Source organism: Oncorhynchus mykiss, chromosome 17 (assembly GCF_057628025.1).
Source record: "Oncorhynchus mykiss isolate SJ-2025 chromosome 17, ASM5762802v1, whole genome shotgun sequence".
In the NCBI taxonomy this organism is placed as follows: Eukaryota; Metazoa; Chordata; class Actinopteri; order Salmoniformes; family Salmonidae; genus Oncorhynchus; species Oncorhynchus mykiss.
The window spans coordinates 35,799,411-35,824,259 of NC_143038.1; the positions used below are offsets into that span (position 1 = coordinate 35,799,411).

General features: G+C 41.8%; 1 protein-coding gene across 6 annotated transcripts; it reads left to right on the plus strand.

Moving 5' to 3' along the window:
* Positions 1 to 2,332: 2,332 nt before the first annotated feature.
* zc3h11a (zinc finger CCCH-type containing 11A) lies at positions 2,333 to 24,843 on the plus strand. Of its 6 annotated transcripts, none has more exons than XM_021568759.3 (19): positions 2,333 to 3,034; positions 3,747 to 3,793; positions 5,065 to 5,135; positions 7,385 to 7,511; positions 7,630 to 7,749; positions 8,157 to 8,280; positions 8,508 to 8,690; positions 9,060 to 9,149; positions 15,708 to 15,788; positions 15,893 to 16,000; positions 16,124 to 16,198; positions 16,564 to 16,662; positions 20,272 to 20,334; positions 20,512 to 21,042; positions 21,175 to 21,242; positions 21,346 to 21,925; positions 22,042 to 22,211; positions 22,733 to 22,917; positions 23,040 to 24,843. In XM_021568759.3, exons 4-19 carry the CDS (start codon positions 7,458 to 7,460, stop codon positions 23,266 to 23,268), a joined length of 2,760 nt encoding a protein of 919 aa, XP_021424434.3. In that variant the 5' UTR covers positions 2,333 to 3,034; positions 3,747 to 3,793; positions 5,065 to 5,135; positions 7,385 to 7,457; the 3' UTR covers positions 23,269 to 24,843. The 6 variants fall into 6 exon arrangements, with proteins under 6 accessions (XP_021424434.3, XP_021424432.3, XP_021424433.3 ...); XM_021568757.3 differs by having other exon boundaries at positions 2,912 to 3,034; positions 4,540 to 5,135; XM_021568758.3 differs by having other exon boundaries at positions 2,916 to 3,034; positions 4,577 to 5,135.
* The last annotated feature ends 6 nt before the right edge of the window (positions 24,844 to 24,849 follow it).

Consider the following 24,849-nt stretch of genomic DNA (forward strand, 5'->3'; position numbering starts at 1 on the left):
AGGAGAGTCACACAAACCGGAGAAGGTTCCAGTATGTCTTGCCAGAGGTGTTGAGACTCAAAGCGATGACTGGCATTCACGACCTTGCAGGACATCAAGGCCAAGCTAGAACGCTAGTTCTGGCCAGACAGAGATTTTTCTGGCCTGCAATGGAGAGAGACATCAAGGAGTATGTGCGCTGCTGCCAGAGATGCGTTCTAGCAAAGACTCCAGAGCCAGCGGCTAGAGCCCCGTTAGAGAGCATCAAAACTTGCTCTCCCATGGAGTTGGAGTGTTTGGAATTTTGGACAGCGGAAGACAGTAAGAAGAACTCAGTTGATGTTCTGGTGGTGACTTACCACCTCACTAAACTGGCCCATGCATGGCCATGCAGAAACCAGACAGCCAAGCAAGTAGCTTGTAAACTGTGGGATCATGTCTTCTGTGTCTACGGCTTTGCATCAAGGATCCATACTGATCAAGGCGCAAATTTTGAGAGTGAGCTAATAGCAGAACTGCTTAAGCTCTCCGGTGTCCAAAAGTCAAGAACCACAGCATATCACCCAATGGGGAATGGAGAAACTGAACGCTTCAACAGGACTTTAGGTAGCATGCTCAGGAGTCTGCCCTTGAAAACCAAAGAACATTGGCCTGAACAAATCTAGTCATTAACACTTGCCTACAATGCCACTGTTCACAAGACTACGGGCTATGCTCCATTCTTTCTCATGTTTGGTAGAGTTCCTCGGCTACCAGTGGATGTTATGTTCCGCAATGTTTTGGACGACTCCAGTGTTGTGGATTGCAACAAGTATGTCGAGACTCTGATCACTGGGCTGAAGGAAGCTATGAGTGTTGCCCAAAGGCACACTGACAAGCAACAGAGACGACAAGATCGGGAGTATGACAAGCGGGTTAAAGGCATCGGTTTGTCCATGGGGGATCGTGTCCTCATCGCCAACAAGGGTGAAAGGGGCCGCCGCAAGTTGGCTGACAAGTGGAACCCCAAGCTTTTCACAGTGACTTCAGTCAATCCACAAACTCACACGTACATAATCCAAGACCGTTACGGCAGAGAGAAAGTGGTTCACAGGAATCTACTGCTGCAGGTGAATTTCCTGCCATTTGAAATTGATGATTCAGTGCACTTCAATGACAGTGATGCTGCTGGGCCTTCAATCAATGTAGATGCAGGAGAGGTCACCCACTCCGGCGATGGACTGGACAGGGAAGACATGGAGGACTCTGGGGAGGAAAGTGCATCCTGGCTGGCGGAGGATTCAAGCGATTACTCCGAGCTCTGGACATTGGATGGAAAGTCAGAGCCAGAAGAACCTTGTTTTCTTGAGGAAAATGACCGGGGAAGCACCTCTGAGATTCTGGAGCTGATTCCTTCAAACCCACCTCTGATCAATGATCCAAGGCCAGAGCCACCGTTAGTTACTATGGCCCCTAGCCCAGTGGCAGGTCGCACAAGGGCGGGGAGGGTAGTTAAACCAGTAAAGAGACTAATAGAGTCAATCCACCAGAAGGTGTAAGTTTAACATAGTACAGAGATGATTTAGTACTGGATTTTTTTTAAAGGAAAATAATGTAGATATAGTGTAAGAGGCACTATGCATCTAGGGGCAGTTGAAGGCCTGACCAACTTTCACTTGCCCTGAACCCTATGGGTAGCTTTGAGCTGAATTCAGAATTAAGCCTTGAGCTTGGTAGGTTATTTTGTTGTTTTACAAGGTTGGTGAAATTCAGGAGGGGTGAATGTAACAGTTGTTAAAGTACTATGTGAATTTCACCAGGTTCATATATCAATATGTTGTGTTGATTTGTTATGCATGCCTGCATCCTGGGAGAAGGGGAGTGTGTACTTATATTTTGCCCGGCGTGCTCGTGCTCAAATCATTTTGATGCACTGAGAGAGGTAGGCACGCTTTTTCTGTCTTCAGAAAAGTTTGATTCTTTTAAGTACAACGTCATACACACAGTGTTTTGTTCATGAATAATGATGTATATTTAGAGGTTACTCATAAGTGGATGGTATTGTTAAGATGCACTTGTAATTGTACTTTTTAGGATGATGTCAATATTCTGAATTCAACATGTGGTTAATAGCTAAGGTATTAGCAGGCTATTGTATGTGTGAACGATGCTAGCTCCTCGAATGATCCCAATCCCTCCTATTGTGCATCTGTTGTAGAAAGAGGCAACGATTCTCAGAACATATGTGCTCTACAAATGTTTTATTTCCTTTTGGATGCAGGTATGTGGTTTTATCTATGTAAAATATGTTATGTATAATAAGGAGAGAGTGTATTCATTTTTGTATTCGAAAATCATTTTGATGCACTGAGAGAGAAAGAGGTGACGATTCTCAGAACATATGTGCTCTACAAATGTTTTATTTCCTTTTGGATGCAGATGCAGGATCCAGAGAGTCAGTTCTGCTTGATTAAAACTACCTGATCTCCAAAGTCCACGTTCATAGTCTCTATCAACCACACACAACGCAGAGTTACAGTGGTGCAGAATAGCACCGGCTACAATAACATATAATAGTTATTAAAATACACATGTGATAGTTGTCTGTAAAGGTCTAACAAGTTCACTTTGAATTGTTCAACTAGTAGGTAGACTGACATAAATCATGACGTAATATACAGTAAGTGACGTTGAAGATACTGATTTCCCTTTTGTCTGTGGTGACTATTGACCATAGACAAAAAGTAAATAGAATGTGCATGCATTTTCCAATAAGATCTAAGACTTTAAGGATAAAAAAAATAAGGAAACTTAAAATAAGTCAACTTATTTTTTAAATCCATAAAGTTTGAGATCGTATATTAAAATAGGCACGTGCGTTATAGTTATGTCTGTAAAGCTCCAAAAAGTTCACTTTGAATCATTCATCTCTGATCTAGCATTGATTTTCTATGTCTATTCTTTGTGTGAGTCGTCGCCATTTTGTTCCAGGCTCCAGTGCTGCGCAGCAAGGAACCCGGCGGACGTGTTGTTCTCTTGTAGTGGGACAAACATTTTAACCTTTTTTGTAATACTGGTAACTAACTCGCTTTATTAAATCATTGTTTTGTCTTGATGTCATTGTATTACTATTTAAGAGTAGATCTTTACTTGGAAGCGAGGTGTAAAACGTCCGAGTTAGCTAGCTAATGTTAGCAACAACGAGTTAGCTCGAGCCTCGTCGCTATTAACTAGGCCACAGAGTTTGGCTAGGCCAAGAAGTATAATATTAGTTGCTAGCATCGAGGCCTTGTAACCAGAGTCTATACATAGCTGGTAACTAGCTAACGTTTGTTGAATACAATTACCACCCAGTTCATTTTGCCAATGACATAACGGTGACTGAGTTTAACGTTAGCTAGCTAAGGAAGGTTAGACATTTAATTTGTAATAACGTACCTACAATAGCAAGTGACTGTTTCTATTGTTTAGCTAACTGTTACTGTAACTAGTTAACGTTAGTCAGGTAACTTGGCTTTGGAGTTTATTCAGCCTTTATTTGATCAGGTAGTCTTATGTCAGGGAACCCTGAATGGGAACAATTTACATAATACACACGCCAATATAAATACAACCAGAACGATTTGTTTCTAGTTACCTTAGCTAACGTTAGATATTTTGTATTTTGATGTGGGGCAAAAGTTACAAACGCGTGTATCGTAATTTGGAACGTTATTTTTCTAAATCAGTCCTATATAACATGAGTAACGTTAGCTATCTAAATGTTGCAATGCATTTTGTGTTTTCAGTAACTACCACGTATGAAGATGAAACTCGCATTCGCCCAGTAATTCTGGTAATTCGTCTTGCCAATATATTTAATGTTTTATAATTTTACGTTTTAAATAACGTGTTTTTTTAGCTGTTTAATTACCTAATTACATTATTCGAAATGTCTGTCCTGGATTGTACGATAACAGTGCGGTATGTTACTCATCGAAATTGCAAACCTACATCGAGGCCCTCCAAGTTAAGATGTTTTGGGGGCCTCTGGACAGATGTGTCAAATGTTACAAACTACATACAGTTTAACATTTTATTATTCCAAATGAAATACACAAAATTGAAGCAATGGGTTGATATCCAAACATATCAAGTAGTATGATCTGATTGAGCTCCCAATAATGGATTACACAATACCCAGTTGTGTAGTCTGTTATAGTCAAGTTCAGTTTGACCCATGCTCTACAATGTTTCCCAACTCTTTTCCTCTAATATCTCCAACAGTACATATTTATGTTGTGGCCCTGGACAAGCACACCTGATATTACTTGTCAACTAATCATCCAGCCATTGCTAAGTTGGAACAGATGTTTTTGTCAGGGGCTACAACAAAAATGTGTGCTGTTGGGGATACTCCAGGACCGGAGTTGGGAAACAATGGTTAATCATACGCTATTGTGGATGGTGTTGACACATCCTTGTCATGTTATACATTTTCTCTCTTGATGTTAACTACACTTTGGTGAGAAACTGCAGTTCAGATACTGTGTTTGTGTGCAAGTCTTTCTCTGTCCTGTACTCTAACCAATTTCTATTCAGTTCTCCAGGGGAGTGTTTTTGTTTGATTTAAATCTAGGTTAAGAAGCAGCTTCTTGTCCGTTCCTGAAGATCTTTGGATGTGGGATAGAGTTCATTATAAAGAAAGTAGATTCCCAGAAGATTTTATGCAAAATTCCCACCACTTTTTTTCCACTCCAAACTTTTTGCCTGCTGGAATCCCTAGAAGCCCCACCCTTACTTATATTTTTCTACAGCATCCTTTATGCCATCAAGTTTAAGAAGAAGTCGAAGATTTTTCTTCCCCCCCCCCCTCTCTTCACCCCATTTTTTTTTTCTCTTTCAAAACCTCTCCTTTTTTCCTCTGGCTGTCTTTTTGGATTCGCTTCTATCTCACATTCCCCCCATTAACAAAAAATAATCTACAAAAGAATGGACATTCTTGCACCATCCATCTGTAAATCTTAGCAGTCTGGCTGGAAGGAGTCATAAGGGAGGTCATAGGACGACGAGTGTCTCTGGACAATCCCTTTTTCCTTTTATCTCACGGATCAAGTGTTCCTTCAGGACCTTTGTTGCCACGGAGACACCCTATCAGAAGTGTGTGAGGAAAGGAGGAATCTTCTTAGCCACTACAGGTGAGTTTAGCCTCACAACCCTTTCAAGCAGAGTTTAGTTTCTCTGCAACTTCTACTCTGGGTCATATTCCTGTCGTGGACATATGAGTAAACGAGTGATACAAAATATATTGAAAGCAGGTGCTTCTACACAGGCGTGGTTCCTGAATGAATTAAGCAATTAGCATCACATCATGGTTAGGGCCAGTTGTCCATTATTTTGGCTACCGTGGCTAGGAGAAAAGAGCTGTGACTTTGAAAGGGGGTCTCAAAGGAGCGTAGGGTTTAAAGGGTGTGTTTGTGTCAGTCACCAGATCCCACCCCAATTTTTTTACTTAAATTATAATTATTTTTTTAACCAGGTAGGCCAGTTGAGAACAAGTTCTCATTTACAACTGCGACCTGGCCAAGATAAAGCAAAGCGGTGCGACAAAAACAACACCACAGAGTTACACATGGGATAAACAAACGTACAGTCAATAACACAATGGGGGGAAAACACAATGAAAAATCTATATACAGTGTGTGCAAATGTAGTAAGATTAGGGAGGTAAGGCAATAAATAAGCCGTAGTAGTGAAGTAATTACAATTTAGCATTAACACTGGAGTGATAGATGTGCAGATGATGATGTGCAAGTAGAGATACTGGGGTGCAAAAATAAATAACAATTTGTGGAATGACGTAGTTGGGTGGGCTATTTACAGATTGGCTGTGTACAGGTACAGTGATCGGTAAGCTGCTCTGACAGCTGATGCTTGAATTAAGTGAGGGAGATATCAGTCTCCAGCTTCAGTGATTTTTGCAATTCGTTCCAGTCATTGGCAGCAGAGAACTGTAAGGAAAGAATGAGTTTAAGTGTTTTAGGGAGCATTTCACAGTGATGCGGGGTGGTTGTTTGACCGCGGACCAATTACGGACACAGGCAACGAGGCAGTGATCGCTGAGATCCTGGTTGAAGACGGCAGAGGTGTATTTTAAGGGCAGGTTGGTCAGGATGATATCTATGAGGGTGCCCATGTTTACGGTTTTGGGGTTGTACCTGGTAGGTTCCTTGATCATTTGTGAGAGATTGGGGGCATCTAGCTTAGATTGTAGGACGGCAGGGATGTTAAGCATATCCCAGTTTAGGTCACCTGACAGTACAAATTCTGAAGATAAATAAGGGGCAATCAATTCGCGAATGGAGTCCAGGGCACAACTGGGGGCTTAGGGGGGTCTATAGCAAGCGGCAACAGTGAGAGACTTATTTCTGGAAAGGTGGATTTTGAGAAGTAGAAGCTCAAACTGTTTGGGCACAGACCTGGATAGAGAGCCTGCAGAGTTTTGTCAATCTCTGCAGTAGATTGCGACCCTGCCCCCTTTAGCAGTTCTATCTTGGTGGTAAATGTTGTAGTTGGGGATGTAGACTTCAGAATTTGATGGCCTTCCTAGGCCAGGATTCAGACACGGCTAGCACATCAGGGTTGGCGGAGTGTGCTAAAGCAGTGAATAAAACAAACTTAGGGAGAAGGCTTCTGATGTTAACATGATTTTACGGTTACAGAAGTCAACAAATGATAGTCCCTGGGGAAATAGGTGTGATACTGGGGTCTGCAGGGCCTGAGTTAACCTCTATATCACCAGAGGAGGAGTAGGATGAGGGTACAGCTAAAGGCTGTAAGAACTAGTCGTCTAGTGCATTGGGAACAGAGAATAAAAGGAGCAGATTTCTGGGTTTAAGTGAACGTACAATGGATTATGATCATTGTAGTTAATTACCATGTTTTCTGAGCTAAACTATGTAGAATGTTGGCCTACTGGAAACTACAACTCCCTTCTACATCGCATAGTTCAGGCTTCATCTGATTTATCTTGACAAGAACTGCACATTGAGCTCACAGGAAGAAAAAGATGTAACGAAGTGGAATTCAAATAATTGAACCGATGTCAGTCAATTTGTGCTTTAACATTTTTTTGGGTTAATCGCTCAGCACTAACCACCAACAAAACACCAAATGATGGAATTCCTTGTGGAAGAGTGCCGTTTTATCCCTCCAGTAGAGTTCCAGACACTTGTAGAATCTATACCAAGTAGCATTGACGCTGTTCCGGCGGCTCGTGGTGGACCAACACCCTATTAATTAAGGCGCACTTATGTTGGTGTTTCCTTTATATAGTCCTCAAAGAAATTCAAATTCAACTCTGTGGAGTTCTGTTGCCACCACAGTGAAGCAATAAAGTCCACTAATGGCAGAGAAATGACCATGGCTTCTGTTTCACTGTTGCCAGCCTAGGGAGAGTCCTGTTGGCCCCGAAGAGAACATCCCTGACCCGGACGTGAATCCAGTCCACCATCCTGAACATGACTAACCATGGAGATGACTGCTATTTCTTTTACTACTCCAACTGCGCTAAGGTATGGGTCATAAAGAGAAACTAGCACTGTAGCATTTTCTGTGTTGCTGTGTTTGTGGTGTAAATGCAGCTCTCAGAAGTAAGTATTAACATGGTTGTGTTTTTGTCTCCTGGTGCAGGGTGACAGTTGCCCCTTCAGACACTGTGAAGCCGCAATGGGCAGTGAGGTCGTTTGCAGCCTGTGGCAGGAGAGCCGCTGTTTCCGACAGGTCTGCAAGTTCCGCCACATGGAGATCAAGGTTAGGATAGTGCTCTCTTTTTCAGTAGACCATTTTTGCTCATTCTTGCCTCAATTTTGTCAAACAAACCAAAAAAGTATTTCAGGAATATCCCCTTAAAGCTTTGCATACTCAAGGCTGTGTGTGTCTTGAGTTGCCATTATGGAAGTGTAGAGAAATATCCTCTCTTAACCTGGGTCAGGGGTTGTGTGCCTCTGGACTTGTCGGGGGGACATTTAAACCTTTTTGGGGGTCTCCTCGCAGTAATACCATATTCCCTAGTTTTTAACCTGGCCATTTTGAGGCACTCGGTTATAGCTTTTAAGGGATGAATTTCACTTTGTTTTTTAAAGTGAGCTTTCATAAAGACTCCTATGTTGCAAGACATTATGCTATATTTTCTGACCTGCTCTCTTCCCCTCTTACAGAAAAACAGGAAGGAGATTGCTTGTTACTGGGAGAACCAGCCTGCTGGCTGCCAGAAGCCGCACTGTGCCTTCCACCACGAGAAACCACGCTTAATAGACGGCCAATACGTACCGCCCAACAAAAGTGAGTAGTCGCTCTGAAGAGGTCGATCCTGACCAAGCCACCATTAGCTTACTGATCTTTATCTCCTTAGCATCGCATGGCTCATGAACACATTATTGACATGATTGTGTATCAGCAGATAAATTATGATTGAGATGAATAACATATTTGGATTCACTTATGAACCTATTCTTCACCACAACCAGAGTTTATCCATAGTTTCTGAGCTTGATTGTCTTGTCACTCAGGTTCGGTCCTGAAAGAAGAGGAGGAGCCTCATGAGGATTCTTTGCCTCCTGTACCCATCCCCAGCCCAGCCAATCCCCAGCTCCGTGGGGTCATTAAGGCTGAGACTCAGGAGAATGTTCCCAGCCCCACTCACCCGCCTGTGGTTATTAACCCGGCAGATGACGAAGATGAGGATGAAGATGGTGAGAAACGTCATCAAGTTTATTTAAAGTGCAATTTACAAAGGTCACAACACACTTTACCACTAGAAAGGAAGAGCAAACAATGTAAAAAGAAACAATAAAAAGCAATATAAAATTTGAACAGCATGTAGGGCAAGAAGGAGCTCGGCAATGGAAAGATACACAGTGGAAAGATAGACAGCGCAGTCACAGAAAGGAGCTCTTAAAAGGGCATTTGCGCAGAGACAGTGGAGCAGACCTTTAAGGTGATTAAAGTGCTAGGTGAAAATGATATGGATATTTTTGGGTACAGTACAATAGTTTTTTTCCAGAATAATTTGAGAAATACCATTTAAAGGGTATTTTTTGTGTGTGCGTGCGTGCGTGCAGATCAGTTGTCAGAGGGGGAGGACAGCAGGTCTGGCTCAGACGGATCCAGAGTGGTCTCTCCCAGGAAGATGGCCGTGGGCTCCACCTCAGGTAAGAAGAGGACAAAGACACAACACATAGAATAGATTAACATCTTAAACAATGCCTGTTTTAACACAGATTTAGTTTGAAACGCTACAAGGGTAGGCTCAAACTTCAGTTGACGGCTTCGCTTTTCAGTGCTTCATTGATAAGTGTTGTAATTGAAAGACCTTCGAATGGAACAATCCCTTTAAAAGACATCCGCCAGCTATTTTTTATTTTTACTGTTGAAAAGTGATATCCCAAGTATAAATTCATAAAAGTACACATACTAAGGTGTAATAAAAATATGTTTTGAGTAAAGTAGTATTTTTTTGTTAACTTCAAAGAGTTGAGCATTCAAGGAGTTGTTCTGGTGGGAATCCGGTATGTCATTGGCCTCCCCCTTAAGGGCTCCCAAGTGGCGCAACGGTCTAAGGCACTGCATCTCAGTGCTAGAGGCATCACTACAGATCCTGGTTCGATTCCAGGATGTATCACAACCGGCCATGATTGGGAGTCTCAAAGTGAGGTGCACAATTGGCCCTGCGTCGTTAGGGTTTGGCCGGGATAGGCCGTCATTGTAAATAAGAATTTGTTCTTAACTGAGTTAAAGTTAAATAATAATAAATACAAAAATTAAGGAGCAATAGAGAACAAGAGGAAAGGCTCATCCCACCACTTGTTCTATGTCATGACATACAGTGCCTTCAAAGTATTCATACCCCTTGATTTATTCCACATTTTGTTACAGCCTGAATTCAAAATCGATTAAATAGATTCTCACCCATCTACTCACAATACGCCATAATGACAAAGTGAACCAATGTGTTTTATAAATGTTTGCAAATGCATTGAAAATAAAATACAGATATCTCATTTACATAAGTATTCACACCCCTGAGTCAGTACTTTGTAGAAGCACCTTTGGCAGAGATAAGAGTTTAGTTTTTCTGGGCAAGTCTAAGAGATTTCCACACCTAGATTGTGCAACATTTACCCATTTTATTATTTTCAAAATTCTTCAAGTTCTGTCAAATTGATAATTACTAGATAACAAGTTTCAGCAGACAAGATCAGTTTTTCCTTTAGGATTATGCCTATGCTTAGCTCCATTCCGTTTATTTTTTATCCTGAAACTCCACAGTCCTTAACGATTAAAAGCATACCCATAACAAGATGCCGCCAAAAACTATGCTTGAAAATATGGAGAGTGGTACTCGGTTTTGTATTGGATTTGCCCCAAACATAACATGGTGCATTCAGGACATGTGAATTGCTTTGCCATTTTTTTTGCAGTATTATGTTAGTACCTTGTAAACAGGCTTCCTTTTCACTCTGTCAATTAGGTTATAAATGTGGAGTAACTTCAATGTTGTTGATCCATCCTTAGTTTTCCCCTATCACAGTAAACTAACTGTTTGTCACCATTGGCCTCATGGTGAAATCCCTGAGCGGATTTCTTCCTCTCATACAACTGTTTGCAAGGCACCTCCCTGGTGTTTGGTTGATTCTGTGTTTGAAATCCACTGCTCGATTGAGGGACCTTAAAGATAATTCTATGTGGGGTACAGAGATGAGGTAGTCATTTAAAAAACATGTTAAATCCTATTATTGCACATAGTCAATGCAATTTCTTATGTAACTCGTTAAGCACATTTTTACTCCTTAACTTATTTAGGCTTCCCATAACAAAGGGGTTGTATATTTAATGACTCAAGACCAATCAGCTTTATTTAAATAATTTGTGTAATTCTTTTAATGAAAACATAAGTCCACTTTGACATTATTGGGTGTTACGTAAGAAGTTGCATGGACTCACTCACTGTCAATAATAGGGTTTAACATGGTTTTAGAATGACCACCTCATATCTGTATTGGTCTTACAAATGAATTTCCAGGCAGACTACTTAGTTGTATTTTCTCACGTGTTTCACTTTCTTACAGCTCATAAAACACGGACCAACACTTTACATGTTGCGTTTTATATATTTTTTCAGTCGGCCATGAAGAGCCACTTGAACACACTTGGTTCGCACAAGGTGCTTGAGGTGCTTAAATTACTTAAATTTGGCGCTCTGAAATTAAGTACTGGAATACCTTAAATAACATTTTCTCAAGTTAGTTAGTACTTGAATTAAAATGAGAGAACAATTGTTTATGAAAAATATATTGGTCTTGTAAAATAATTTCCAGGCAGACTGCAGATGTTTTTTTTACGTGTTTTGCTCTCTGGTTACCAGGCGAACTCGCTCATTCCACCAACACTGCCACTCAGCCAGCCAGGTGCAGAACTGACTAAGTGCCTCCAAATGTCACATCGATAGCTAAAATGCTGGGCAAATGTAGATTCAGTCGTAGAATGAGTATACAACTGGCAAATAGTTGCTTATATTTAAGTCCAATTTCAATGTAGTTCAAGGGCTCTGGCTATTAGCTACAGTGGGGCAAAAAAGTATTTAGTCAGCCACCAATTGTGCAAGTTCTCCCACTTGAAAAGATGAGGCCTGTAATTTTGATCATAGGTACACTTCAACTATGACAGACAATGAGGAAAAAAAATCCAGAAAATTACATTGTAGGATTTTTAATGAATTTATTTGCAAATTATGGTGGAAAATAAGTATTTGGTCAATAACAAAAGTTCCTCAATACTTTGTTATATACCCTTTGTTGGCAATGACAGAGGTCAAACGTTTTCTGTAAGTCTGGAGACTGGCTAGGCCACTCCAGGACCTTGAAATGCTTCTTACGAAGCCACTCCTTTGTTGCCCGGGCGGTGGGTTTGGGATCATTGTCATGCTGAAAGACCCAGCCACGTTTCATCTTCAATGCCCTTGCTGATGGAAGGAGGTTTTCACTCAAAATCTCACGATACATGGCCCCATTCATTCTTTCCTTTACACGGATCAGTTGTCCTGGTCCCTTTGCAGAAAAACAGCCCCAAAGCATGATGTTTCCACCCCCATGCTTCACAGTAGGTATGGTGTTCTTTGGATGCATCTCGGCATTCTTTGTCCTCCAAACATGACGAGTTGAGTTTTTACCAAAAAGTTATATTTTGGTTTCATCTGACATTCTCCCAATCGTCTTCTGGATCATCCAAATGCTCTCTAGCAAACTTCAGACGGGCCTGGACATGTACTGGCTTAAGCAGGGGGACACGTCTGGCACTGCAGGATTTGAGTCCCTGGCGGCGTAGTGTGTTACTGATGGTAGGCTTTGTTACTTTGGTCCCAGCTCTCTGCAGGTCATTCACTAGGTCCCCCCGTGTGGTTCTGGGATTTTTGCTCACCGTTCTTGTGATCATTTTGACCCCACGTGGTGAGATCTTGCGTGGAGCCCCAGATCGAGGGAGATTTGTCAATGGTCTTGTATGTCTTCCATTTCCTAATAATTGCTCCCACAGTTGATTTCTTCAAACCAAGCTGCTTACCTATTGCAGATTCAGTCTTCCCAGCCTGGTGCAGGTCTACAATTTTGTTTCTGGTGTCCTTTGACAGCTCTTTGGTATTGGCCATAGTGGAGTTTGGAGTGTGACTGTTTTAGGTTGTGGACAGGTATTTTATACTGATAAGTTTAAACCGGTGCCATTAATACAGGTAATGAGTGGAGGACAGAGGAGCCTCTTAAAGAAGAAGTTACAGGTCTGTGAGAGCCAGAAATGTTGCTTGTTTGTAGGTGACCAAATACTTATTTTCCACCATAATTTGCAAATAAATTCATTTAAAATCCTACAATGTTATTTTCTTTATTTTTTTTTGCTAATTTTGTCTGTCATAGTTGAAGTGTACCTATGATAAATTACAGGCCTCACTCACCTTTTGAAGTAGGAGAACTTGCACAATTGGTGGCTGACTAAATACTTTTTTGCCCCACTGTAGGTAGCTAGCTTGCTAGAAGGATGAAGTTAGAAGCTAACGTTGAATGGAGCCTGACCTCGAAAGCAGCATTTGACTGAAATTAAGCTGGCTATAATCAAAAGATGGGTTACTATAAGTTCTCATAACAATTTATTTTATTTTATAGAGATTAGTTAGAGACAGTGGTGAGTGAGGCTGCAAATAGAGAGGACGCAGGGAAGTACAGGGGTTCCCAAACCTGCGGTCCAGGACCCATGTGGGGTCCCCTAAAATTTAAATAGGGTCCCCCTGATAGATTCTCTAATCTTATCAACATTTCTTCAAATGGGTATAGAATACATTTTAGAGTCAACTAAAGGCATTTTACACTGTCAGAATTCACATTCATGTCATGTGTTGGGAAAGCCTGTGGGACCTAAAATTGTGAAATAAAGAACATTTTAAATAAAGACAATTTAATATGTACACTGAACAAAAATATAAACGAAACATGCAACAATTTCAAAGATTTTTGAAAGACTTACAATTCATAAGGAAATCAGTCAACATCATCAGTACTGACTTACCACTTATGCTATGTAGTGAAACACGTATTATTGAGTAGAAGGTTTAAGGTAATGAATAGTCAGTTATTTTTGAGGCTGTGGAGATGTACTGTTGTCTGGTGGTGACTAGAAACAATTGCATATAGAATATATTACATTGATGCTTGAATTATTACTGCCAGTCGGAAGCAAGATGCTATTAACCTCTCTGGAATCGTTCGAGACGCTAGCGTCCCACCTCGCCAACAGCCAGTGAAATTGCAGGGTGCCAAATTCAAAACAACAGAAATCTCATAATTAAAATTCCTCAACCATAACAAGTATTTTACACCATTTTAAAGATACACTTCTCGTTATCCTCCAACCACAGTGTCCGATTTCAAAAAGGCTTTTCGGCAAAAGCAGAACATGTCATTATGTTAGGTCACCAACTAGTCACAGAAAGCATTCAGCCATTTTCCAACCAAAGAGAGGTGTCTCACAAAGCAGAAATAGATCAAATGAATCACTAACCTTTGACGATCTTCATCAGATGACACTCCCAGGACTCAATGTTACACAATACGTGTATGTTTTGTTCGAGCAAGTTCATATTTATATCCAAAAACCTCAGTTTACATTGGCGCCATGTTCAGAAATGCCTCCAAAACATCCAGAGAAATTGCAGAGAGCCATGTCAAATAACAGAAATACTCATCATAATCTTTGATGAAAGATACATGTTTTACATAGAATTAAAGATAAACTTGTTCTTAATGCAAGCGCTGTGTCAGATTTCAAAAAAGCTTTATGGCAAAAGCACAATATTCAATCTCCGAACCGCGTTCAGCCACAAAAGCAAGCCATACAGTTACCCGCCAAATTGTGGAGTCAACAAAAGTCATAAATAGCATTATAAATCTTTGCTGATCTTTGTCGGGAATGAACTCCCAGGACTCCCACTTCCACAAGAAATGTTTGTTTTGTTCAATTACGTCCATATTTATGTCCAAATTCCTTCGTTTTGTTCGCGTTTAGTTCACTATTCCAAAGGCACAATGCACGAACGCAAAATCCAGACAAAGTCAAGAGTTCCATTAGTTTATAGATGTTTACAATCAATCCTTAGTCTTTTTATAATAAATCTTCAATAATATTCCAAGCGGACAATAGCGTATTCATTAGAGGAAAAAGAAGGAACGCGCAGTAAACAACTGATTGGCCTCAGCCTTGTCCACTTGTTGATACAACTCTTATTCGACATCCTTCCACAATAGAAGCCTCAATCAACTTTCTAAAGACTTGACATCTGCTGGAAGCCTTGGGAAGTGCAATCTGGCCTCAGACACAGCATATTGGATAGGCAATCACTTAAATGAAACTACAAACCTCAGATTTCCCACTTCCCACTCTTGCCATATGAGTTCTGTTATACTCAGACATCATTCAAACAGTTTTAGAAACTTCAGTGTTTTCTATCCAATACTACTAATATGCATATATTAACATCTGGGACAGAGTAGCAGGCAGTTTACTCTGGGCACCTTATTCATCCAAGCTACTCAATACTGCCCCCCTGTCACCAAGAAGTTAAGTAGTATCTTCCCAAATGCCCAATTATAAAGTCGTCATTGAGCTGGAATTGTCTAGTAATGCAAATAGGAAGTGTGTTCACCAGTGGACATGTCCCAATTCTCTTCTTATCAGTGCTAACACTCATATGTATTAAATAAGTGGTGAAAATGTATTATTGAGTAGAACTTGCAAGGTAGTGAAGAATATGAAGTTCATTTTTTCATGAGGTTGTAGCTATATACTGCCATCTGGTGGCGACTAGAAACAATTGCATAATATTAACTATTACAAAGTTCTCAATTACAACTGCGACCTGGCCAAATTAATGGTCTTTAAAAATAAATATTACTGCTTTAAAAAGTACTTAAGTCCTTGAATTTGACTTGCCACTGTCTGTACGAACCCTGAATGAATCTATTTTAAATTCAGGATGTAAGACAACAAAATGTGGGAAAAGTCAAGGGGTGTGAATACTTTCTGAAGACACTGTACCTGGACCACATATTGAGGTGTTCCTTTTGTTAAGTAAATCAGGTGTTAAATGAGGTGAAAAGGAGACTGGAGTGACCCCATGTTCTTTGAGCGGCCTCTATGACTGATTGGCTAACCGTGTTTCTTTGGCACAGATGATTCACTGGACTTTGGTGTCAGAACCTTGGAGGAGATCAGACTGAGGAAAGCGCTGAAAGCCAGTATGAGGAGAGCTGGTGAGTTCATCCTTCCTCTTACCTCCCAAATACATTTACTATTGCCTTTTGTGTTATTATGGTGTAAATGATGAGGTGTGAGTTTATCAACTGTACTTTGTCAGGTTATCCAGTTCCTGGCCAGGGCTCAGATCAGCGGAACAATGGTGCCAGCGGAGAGAAGGAGAACATGAGATCCTTCATCCGGCCATCTCTCTTTACAGCCAAGGATGGTAAGAATCATTGAACACTGATCTAACTGAGCCTTGTGTATAGATTAACACAAGATCCCAGATTTTATGTTGTTGAAGTGAATCGCACAAGTACATATGAACACACACTTGCTGCCCCCTCAGACACTGTGGTCTTTGGTGAAGAGACCGTGAGACGCAATGTTGCAGACAGGCTTGGGAAGAGAATAATAGTCAAAGGTAAATGTTTTCAATTATCTTGTTTATCTATAAAATGTAAGGAAGTCAATGGTAGCCTCGAGGTTAGTGTCGGGCCAGTAACCAAAATGTTGCTGGTTCGAATACCGGAGCTGACAAGGTGAAAAATCTGTCGCTGTGCCCCTGAGCAAGGCACTTAACCTCAATTGATGCTGGCTGTGACATGCAAAAAACACATTTCCATGACATATTTGTCAAGTCTAAGTGGAAAAATGTAAGGACCCCCAAATAATAATAATAATTGTTAGAGGTAGATGTACAGTGTTAAATTAACTACAAAATTACACTCGTTATTGGTGGTACCATTGGTCACCAACACTAAGCTTCCATGATCTCTGACCTTTTAGAAGTTCCTGCCGGGGGTGACCTGCCAATGAAACGCTGTCTGGCCGAGCGCCTCGGGAGGAAAATGGACGAGGGTGAAATGGACCTGCCGCCTCAGAAAGGTATGCGAAGGGAAATGACAATCAAATATCCCCAATGGATTGATTTACCTCAGACTATCAGGAATACTAGTTCTTAATTTAGAAAATATAATTGAAATGGCATGTTTGCCTTTGTTCTTTGTTTGCTGTAGAAAACATTTAGACATTTTTGGCAATGGAAAACAAAAATGTGCGTTTATTGGACAGGTATTAGTGGTCCCTCCCGGTTTGTCTTCTGTGCCTGATGAAAATGACCCTGGTTGTACTAATTGAGTTACATTAAGATGGAACTGGGTTGAACCAGGCTATGGCTCATCACATGACCAAGCGAAACCAGTGAGGGAGGCACACTGCCTGCTCGAATGGAACGGTAATCTGTGCCAGTCTGTCGTATTGTTCAGAAACAACTCTTTCCAATAAAACATGTTAGACTTTTCCAACTATACTGAATAAAAATATAAACACAACATGCAACAATTTCTAAGATTTTACTGAGTTAGTTCATAGAAGGAAATCAGTCAGTTAAAAATAAATAAATTAGGCCCTAATTTATTGATTTCACATGACTGCAATGGAAGCGGCCTTGGGGGGCACAAAGACAGAAATACTCAACATTTTAGAAAAATAAGATTTTTGTGCATATGGAGCATTTCTGGGATCTTTTATTTCATCTTATGAAACATGGGACCAACACTACATGTTGCGTTTATTTTTCTTCAGTCTGGTTTTCATTTGGAAGGCAGATAGTGTTTTAAACAAAAGCAATCACAGAATCCTATTCATTACTCCACGCGCTTAAAGGTGAACTGCACCCGCTGATTTGGCCTCGTTTTTTGACTTGCTCCTATAGAAATGCTAGGGGCCATGACAGAAGCCAAACATGAGTTGGCTTGGGGGTATCGTTTGATGTGTCTTTGCCACCACCAAGTCGCACCGATCTGTCAGAACCTTGCCTTCAGCTGTTTCCTCCCACTCAATCACAACAAACAAACTTCCTGCAGGTTGAGTTCAATAACTACAAGCAGATGTATGGGGAAATGCCGGCGGATGCTTTGAATATTCTATTACCAATGGCAGAGAGAGTATATGTTTGTGCATCAGATACCACCTATGTTAAAGTTGAAGTCTGAACAGGTCAGACTAAACCTACCTAACACAGTGATCAGGCTGGTTCCACTGGGCTAGGCTATGCCCTGGACCATAGTATGTGAGCGGAGCTGGAGCAGAGCGTGCCCAATTTGACTGGAGAGTTCCAGTAGTGCTCACTTCAGGAGCTCAGGGCATGCCCGCCCCAGTATGCATTTGTAGGCTACTTGTGTGCTGCTATAGCTACTGGCATTGAGTTTGCTAAATATTTTCATAAAGGAAGTGATTAAACATACAGGTACTAAGTCAAGGTGAGGATCAAAAGCAAGAGAGGGAGTGTAGTGATCTAGTGTCCACAACTAAAAAAAAATCATTGTGCAATCTGAAAAGACCCAAATCCCAAAAGCATGATAGTGTACTACGTGCACATGTTAACAGAAAGTAACGAGGTGTTTTGCTAGCTGTGTCATTGTAGAAAAGTATTTATAAATAATCTGATCTCTTGCATTAATTTTCATTCTATTATCTATACAAAAGGCTATTCTGGATTTTGGCTCATTAGGCCTGACATCACCTCTTTTCAAGGAGCTTTCTGATTTGATAGGGTTAATTTGCCTAAAAACCTTTAGGCCTACCTATAATTTTTTTTAAAAACAACTCTGCATCCCTGCCCAGCCTGGCAAGAGTGGCCAGAAGGATTTCTAGCATCCCCAGTAGCTCTGCAACTGTGGAGATGGTATTCTCCACTGCTGGCCTGCTCTCCCATGAGCCTGAAACCACAGACTGGCTAAACGTGTTTCTAAAAGTGAATTCAAAGGCACTGAAGACCGAGGCTTTTTGTTTATTTAATTCTAAGTAAATCACAGCCTATATGCAATTTATTCACTATAATGATTTAACACAAGAAAATATTGTATTAGCCATAGCTGCATTCAATTAATTTGTGCCCTGCACCTCGGAGGCTGACTGTTTAGTATAAATTCCACTAATTTAAAGTGGCATAGAAATGATGACATTGCTAAAGTAGGCAAATAGTTAGTAGGAAACAACTTTGCCATATGTCAAATTTACTTGAGAGAAATGGCAATGTTGCCATTATATGACTTAAGTTTGTCAAAAAATAGCAATGCTTCAAATCAAATTTGATTGATGTTAGCTAGCTGAAATACTGTGGTCCTCTCAATCTTAGTTAGCTGGCTGAATTTATAGTGCATCTAAAGTTAATCTGGCAACATCACAATCATGACAAAGGTTTTTCTACTAGCTTTGTCAGCATGCCAGGCTAGATAATGCTATAGCAGCCCATTGGATTCCATTAAAATGTGACGTCTAGCATTGAGGTGAGTAGCTACCAGAACTGTTGTTGAATCCAATGGGCTGTTATAGCATTAGCTAGCCTAGCATGCTGACAAAAACTAGCAGTCATTAAAAACTTGCAGTCTTTCAAGCTTCTTGATTTGTCAGTTCGGGTAATGGGATAATCTCCTATACCTGAATTGAGGCAGGTTTTTCCAAGTCATATCTCACGCCAGCTCCGCACTGTTCTGGTCGTGGCATAGCTACGTTCCGACTAGAGAGAATGTAATGAAGGTCTAGTCTGTTTCTGGCTAGGTAGCTAGGTAACGTCAGCTATGCTAGCGATGATAATGATTGTCAAAATATACATAACCAGCAGTATGGTCTAGCTAGCATTATACTCACCATCATTGGGGACCAACAAGCTTCAACCATTTATTCCGCATGGTATGGTACTAGGGTCCTTCAGCAGGGCATGCAAACTGGAGCGCCATAGTCAATCTGTATAGGGCTATTCATTCTCAAACGGCAGTGATCCTTTTAATGTGCTTGGGGCGATGAAACAGAGTCCCATTCAATGAAGGTAGGTGAAGGGGCGATTTGTATGTGGAGCATGGCAAAGGGGGCCATGAATTGTTGACGTAATTCAAACCCAACCTTACCTTTGTTTTAGGTGAGACTGACAAATCATCCCATTTACACTTTGTAGTCAATTTTGAGATGAGATTAAATGTTTGACTCGTATTGATGCCATTTTCAAAGGGATTAGTTGTTTTTTTAGGGGCAGTGGCCCTTCAACCTAGGTCACTTTTAGAATGGGGCACCTGTGGTGTATTCATTATGCCAATTCTGTTGCAAAATGTTTTTTAAATGGAAGTAAACTAAATAGGGAGGGACCTACCTGAATTTGTCAAACAAACTTGTTCTACTGTTTGGACTAATGATTACACCCCTGGCTCACACCTGGGAGGCAGCCTGCTTCCAAATTGAATGCAATCAACACCAACCAGGTTCACCTGGGGCATGCCCAGGGTGTGAATTGAATCCCATCATTGGTTAAAGTCCCTGATTAGTGGTTAAGCAGAATCCGGTGTCTGTTCTGGAACAAAGGAATCCACGTTAGATTCCCTCTAGGACCATCTGTGCCACAGGAGATGCATAATTGTTAGATACTAAGTAAAAGTGGTGTTTAAAGAAATTGTCATTGATCATTTGAATTCATCTCATGTTTGTTTTTTCAACCCTTAGCTCTGAAACCTGTCAGGGATAGATTGGGATTACCTGTTGAACCCACTTCTGCCTCTGAATCAGGTAAAATCATTAATTTGCCTCTCACAATTAACAAATGTCTTTCAAAAAGTGCTTTGGGTGGCTCGTACAATCTTCATTAGAAATGGGTATCTTTTAACAGTATACAATTATTTTTGTTTGTAAATGTTGAATGAAATGTATTATTGTTTGTATTTTAATCTCTAACCTCTCCCTCAGCTGAGAACAACAGTGAGAATACAGCACCGGAAATAATCCGCATCAAAACCCTGGAGGAAATCAGGGGGGAGAAGTTGGCTAAGTCCCAAGGACAAGCTCTGGGGGACCACCCTCTCCCTTCAACTCCTGATACCACCAGTACCAGCAAGGCCCCAAAGAGAGGCACCACTGGCAAACCTGCAGTCAGCCTCCACGTGAAGACCTTCTCAGAGATCCTCCACGCCAAGAGAAAGCTGGAGCAGGACCAGCAGCAAGGACCCAGCCTCAGAAAGGCCATGCAGGAGGCTATGGAAGCATCTCCAGGGAACTCCCAGGCCCAGGGACCCACTGAGCCAGCCATGCCCAGCCGGGGCGCACCTCCTGGAGGTGGAGTTAAGGTAAAGACCCTGGAGGAGATCCGCAGGGAGAAGGCAGCCAAGATGCAGGCCAGGGGACAGGAGGCGTCCAACAGAAAAATCCCAGGCTCAGCCTCTGGAGAGGGAGGCACCAAGAAGCCCCTGGGACTGCGCATCAACAAAGCAGCTTCTTCTGGTAAGGAGTTTATTATTGATTTGATATAAACCTTTTAGAATTGCTCATAGTAATTTACGTTGTAAGGTGGCTTGACCCAACTAGCTGTAGTGTCTTGTATAATTCTAAGACATTCTTTTGTTGTCCTGACAGCTGCCAGCACTACCACCCAGAAGACATCTGAGGTGACCGAGAAGAGGGAGTCTTCTGTTGCTACTGAGGTAAGAATTGTGTCCTTCTGTATGAATACTGTACATCCAAATATGTAGTTATACTCAATCAGCTCTGTTAGTCACTTAATGTCACTATTCCTCTGGTCCTTAGGCGAGCCCTGCTAACGGTAGGAGTGATGCTGTGTCTGGTGACAGTGTGAAGGTGAAGACCTTTGAGGAGATCATGCGTGAGAAGAGGCTCCGCAGGCAACAGCTGCAGGAAGAGCAGGCCTCGTCCTCCAGCCAACCAGAGGGCTCTGCCGAGGCAGACTCTTTCCCAAAACAGGCCACAGGCCCCGCCCACCAGCGGGAGAAGAGGGTGTGTGTGAGCACCCCTGCCGCCTCCTCTCCCCCCTCAATCACCCTGGAGGCACATGCCCAGGCACCCAAAGCCCCCGTTCGCCAGCGCATCACCCTCAAACCCAAGGTTGCCTCTCCTTTGCCCTGCGCCACCTCCCCCAACCAGGGGTCTCCACTGAGGCAGGCAGAGGCAGACTCCCCCTCACTCAGCCCCAGGAGTTCCAGCACTGCCCCAGGCAAGAGGAAGAGAGGCTCCCCAGGCGGTGCCAGTCCCCCAAAGCAGGCTGCCGCAGCAGCGGCCTCCCCTGGGCCCTCTGTGAAAGGTTCTCCGGTTGAGAAGGCTCAGGATGGAGCCCAGAAGAAGTCCCCAGGGCAAGCTACTGAAGCTAAAGGTATATGCCTCCAGAGAGAAATCCTCTCGCAAGCTCTTTTCTACACTTATCTAGAAAGCCTATGCAAAGATCAACTCCAAAGTATTAGTCTGACATCCTGTGTGCTGTTGTTGCAGTGAGGCCCAAGCTGAACGTGAGGCCTTCTGTTATGAAGCTGGCTGCCCAGGTGAAACCAGGCCAGAAGAGAACATCCGCTAGATCTGCTGTCGCTGCAGTCAAACCCCTCAATAGCACCTATGCAGTGCAGGAGGAGCCACTGCAGGAACTTCCCTGCAAACGGAGAGAGGTATGTCTCAAAGCTCACTCTCAGGCTGGTCACTAGAAAACACGTCGATTTTGGATGTTTGAAAAGGTCCTGAGAACGTCAATATATATGCAGTCGTCAACGCTCACAACAAAATGCATATATTTATACACACACTGGGCTCAAACTCACAACGTTCAGAACCAGAGTACTCTGCTCAGACCACTGCACCTCAACAATTCAAAATTGTCCAGCAAACAGGGAGAGTACTTCATTAATTTAGTTTTATGCTTTCCCTAAACCATAGCCCTAACCTTAACCACTCTGAATAAATACCTAAACTCCTTTGTTTCTGTTTTAAGCCTGTAACCATGCATAATTAACCCTGTAACCACGTTAAATTAATTGGTCAAAAGTAGCCGATTGTCCAATTTCGTCAAATTCCGAAGTGAAACAGAGTAAGTTGCTCTCTCAGCATAGTAGGGTTTCCTTTTGTGATGTTATGGAGATGTACTTTGAACAACCACTGTTATTGTAACCTGTGTTAACTTTGTTCTCTCCAGGTGTCCTCTACTTCCTCCAGTGTGAAGGTGCAGATAAGCCCTGTGGTCTCCAGGAGACCCCCCACCATCCCGGGCCCTGGCCTCAGCTCCAGCCCCCTGAGAGAGGAGTTCCAGGCAGTCCCTGTCAACCAACACAGCCCAGCCATCACCACAGCAGCCCCAGAGACCTGCATAGTCCCACAGAGGTAACACTTGCAAACTGCTCTGCGGTTACAACTCACCCATATACTGTCATATGGTTAAACCTAGCATAAAGCCAAACAATGGCTAAATGAGCTTGAACTCTGTTCCCCTCTCTCCTCTCTAGCTCTGTGGTGAATACACCCATCCAGCCCAAGCCCCGGCGGCCCAGCGTTGCGATGTCTCGCTCGGCCGCAACAGCCCCTTCCGCTAGCTCCTCAACCTCCGCCATGGATGAATTCGACGAGTTGATGAACGAGTTCACAGATGACCGTCTGGACGATGACTTGGAGCTGGATCCAGGCAAGGGAGAGGATGACTACCTGCTGGAGCTGTCTGAGATGATTGACAGCTAGACTGGCCTACCTGATACCCCGTACGTGACCCTTGACCAACGCCTATGTTAATGTCACCTGATACCCTGTTCACGACCCCTGACCGACCCTTGACCTACAGTAACTCCTACATTCATCAACACCAATATAATTTCAAATGATCACCAGAACTAAACACCAGTTGAACGTCAACCTATTACCAGCGCAACTGGCTGGGTATCACCTATCACTGCCATAGAGGGTTGATTTGACATGTCTTCATTGATTTGGGGAGGATATATGTATTTGTTACTGATTCCCAACCACTGTCTATCAGCCCATGTCATCGGAGTAGACTAAGGTTGCTACAATATGTCAGAGGGGACTGGTGGGCTTATTTTATTTTTCTTCAATTAAAACACATTGTATTTTGTGTTTTAGATGGTGTTGTTTTTACTCTTTTTAATTCATGATTACCTTTTTTTTTGTCCTGGCGAAACAATCCTTCATGTGTTTTAATTTCTGCACCTTTTATTATTATTTGATTTACAGTGCTAGTGATATACTCGTAAGGATTCTATCTTTGTTCATTTTCCTTTTATGCCCTTTTCTTTGTCCTGAAAGAGAACATGAAAAAGCAACCGTTTGGAGAATTACATTAAAACAAAAAAAAATCTAACATCCTCAGGTAATTCCCCATCTTGCATTGTAAGGACAAAAGCATGTTTTGCCTGTCACCTATGGATGTTAAATCATTGTTGCAGAAAGAGTGAATTTGTGTACTGTGTATGCCTAGACTGCTTTAAATGGAGTAACAGTAACTACACATTCTACTGCACTTAAAATAGTTAACCTGCTTTGCCTCCTGTATCTGTCATGTCCCACATCTACTGACTCAAACTAATGTACAAAGTTTTTGTTCTCCTAGTTTTGGACTGATCACGGTAAATGTGGAACTGTTGGAACGGACTAAGTTGGATTTGAGGTTAATTGAATAAGCATGGAACGATGGTTTGAAGTATGAAATTAAGGTGTGTACCATTTTTGGCTGTCAAACTTAGCTTCTGTAAGACAAAACAGAAAAGCTAACTCACTGAAATATGTCAGTTTTTTAAAATACACCCATGTTCCTCTGTTTCTGCTCCGTGTATTTTTGGTCCAAAGAAATGTGTTTGGACCACATTTTAACCTATCCAATTTATCTGACCATGACCCACTCAAAACAGTTGAATATGAAACATTACTCCTTTCACTGTTCAACATCCAGCTTGTTCGATATTTAACTTTTGTTACAAATGTTTTTTTGCTCTTAAAATGTGAAAAGCAGCTTCTCAGGGAGTACTTATTTGCTGTCCGAGTTTGAACCTATTTGTACTGTTCATACACAATGTTATAATTCAACAGACAATTTCCATTTTTCTCTGCTAGCATGTGACATTTCGTTGTTTGAGTACCTCCTGTTCCATGTTGACTGTGATCAGATTATATATGCTAATCAGTTTTACGATCTGGAGCGAAGAGCCTGTTGTGTATCTGTACCTGCTTGGGCCTGTCCTGATATTCATGATCTAAATCTCTAAAGGGCGTTGAAACTAAATAAAAATGCTTTTATGAAAATGTGCT

Excerpts from the sequence above, each read along its gene's own strand:
- zc3h11a (XM_021568759.3), top strand. The coding sequence starts at position 7,458 with ATGACTAACCATGGAGATGACTGCTATTTCTTTTACTACTCCAACTGC. Across the intron at positions 8,691-9,059 it reads CGAAGATGAGGATGAAGATG|ATCAGTTGTCAGAGGGGGAG; the intron begins GTGAGAAACGTC and ends GCGTGCGTGCAG. Across the intron at positions 21,043-21,174 it reads CAACAAAGCAGCTTCTTCTG|CTGCCAGCACTACCACCCAG; the intron begins GTAAGGAGTTTA and ends TTGTCCTGACAG.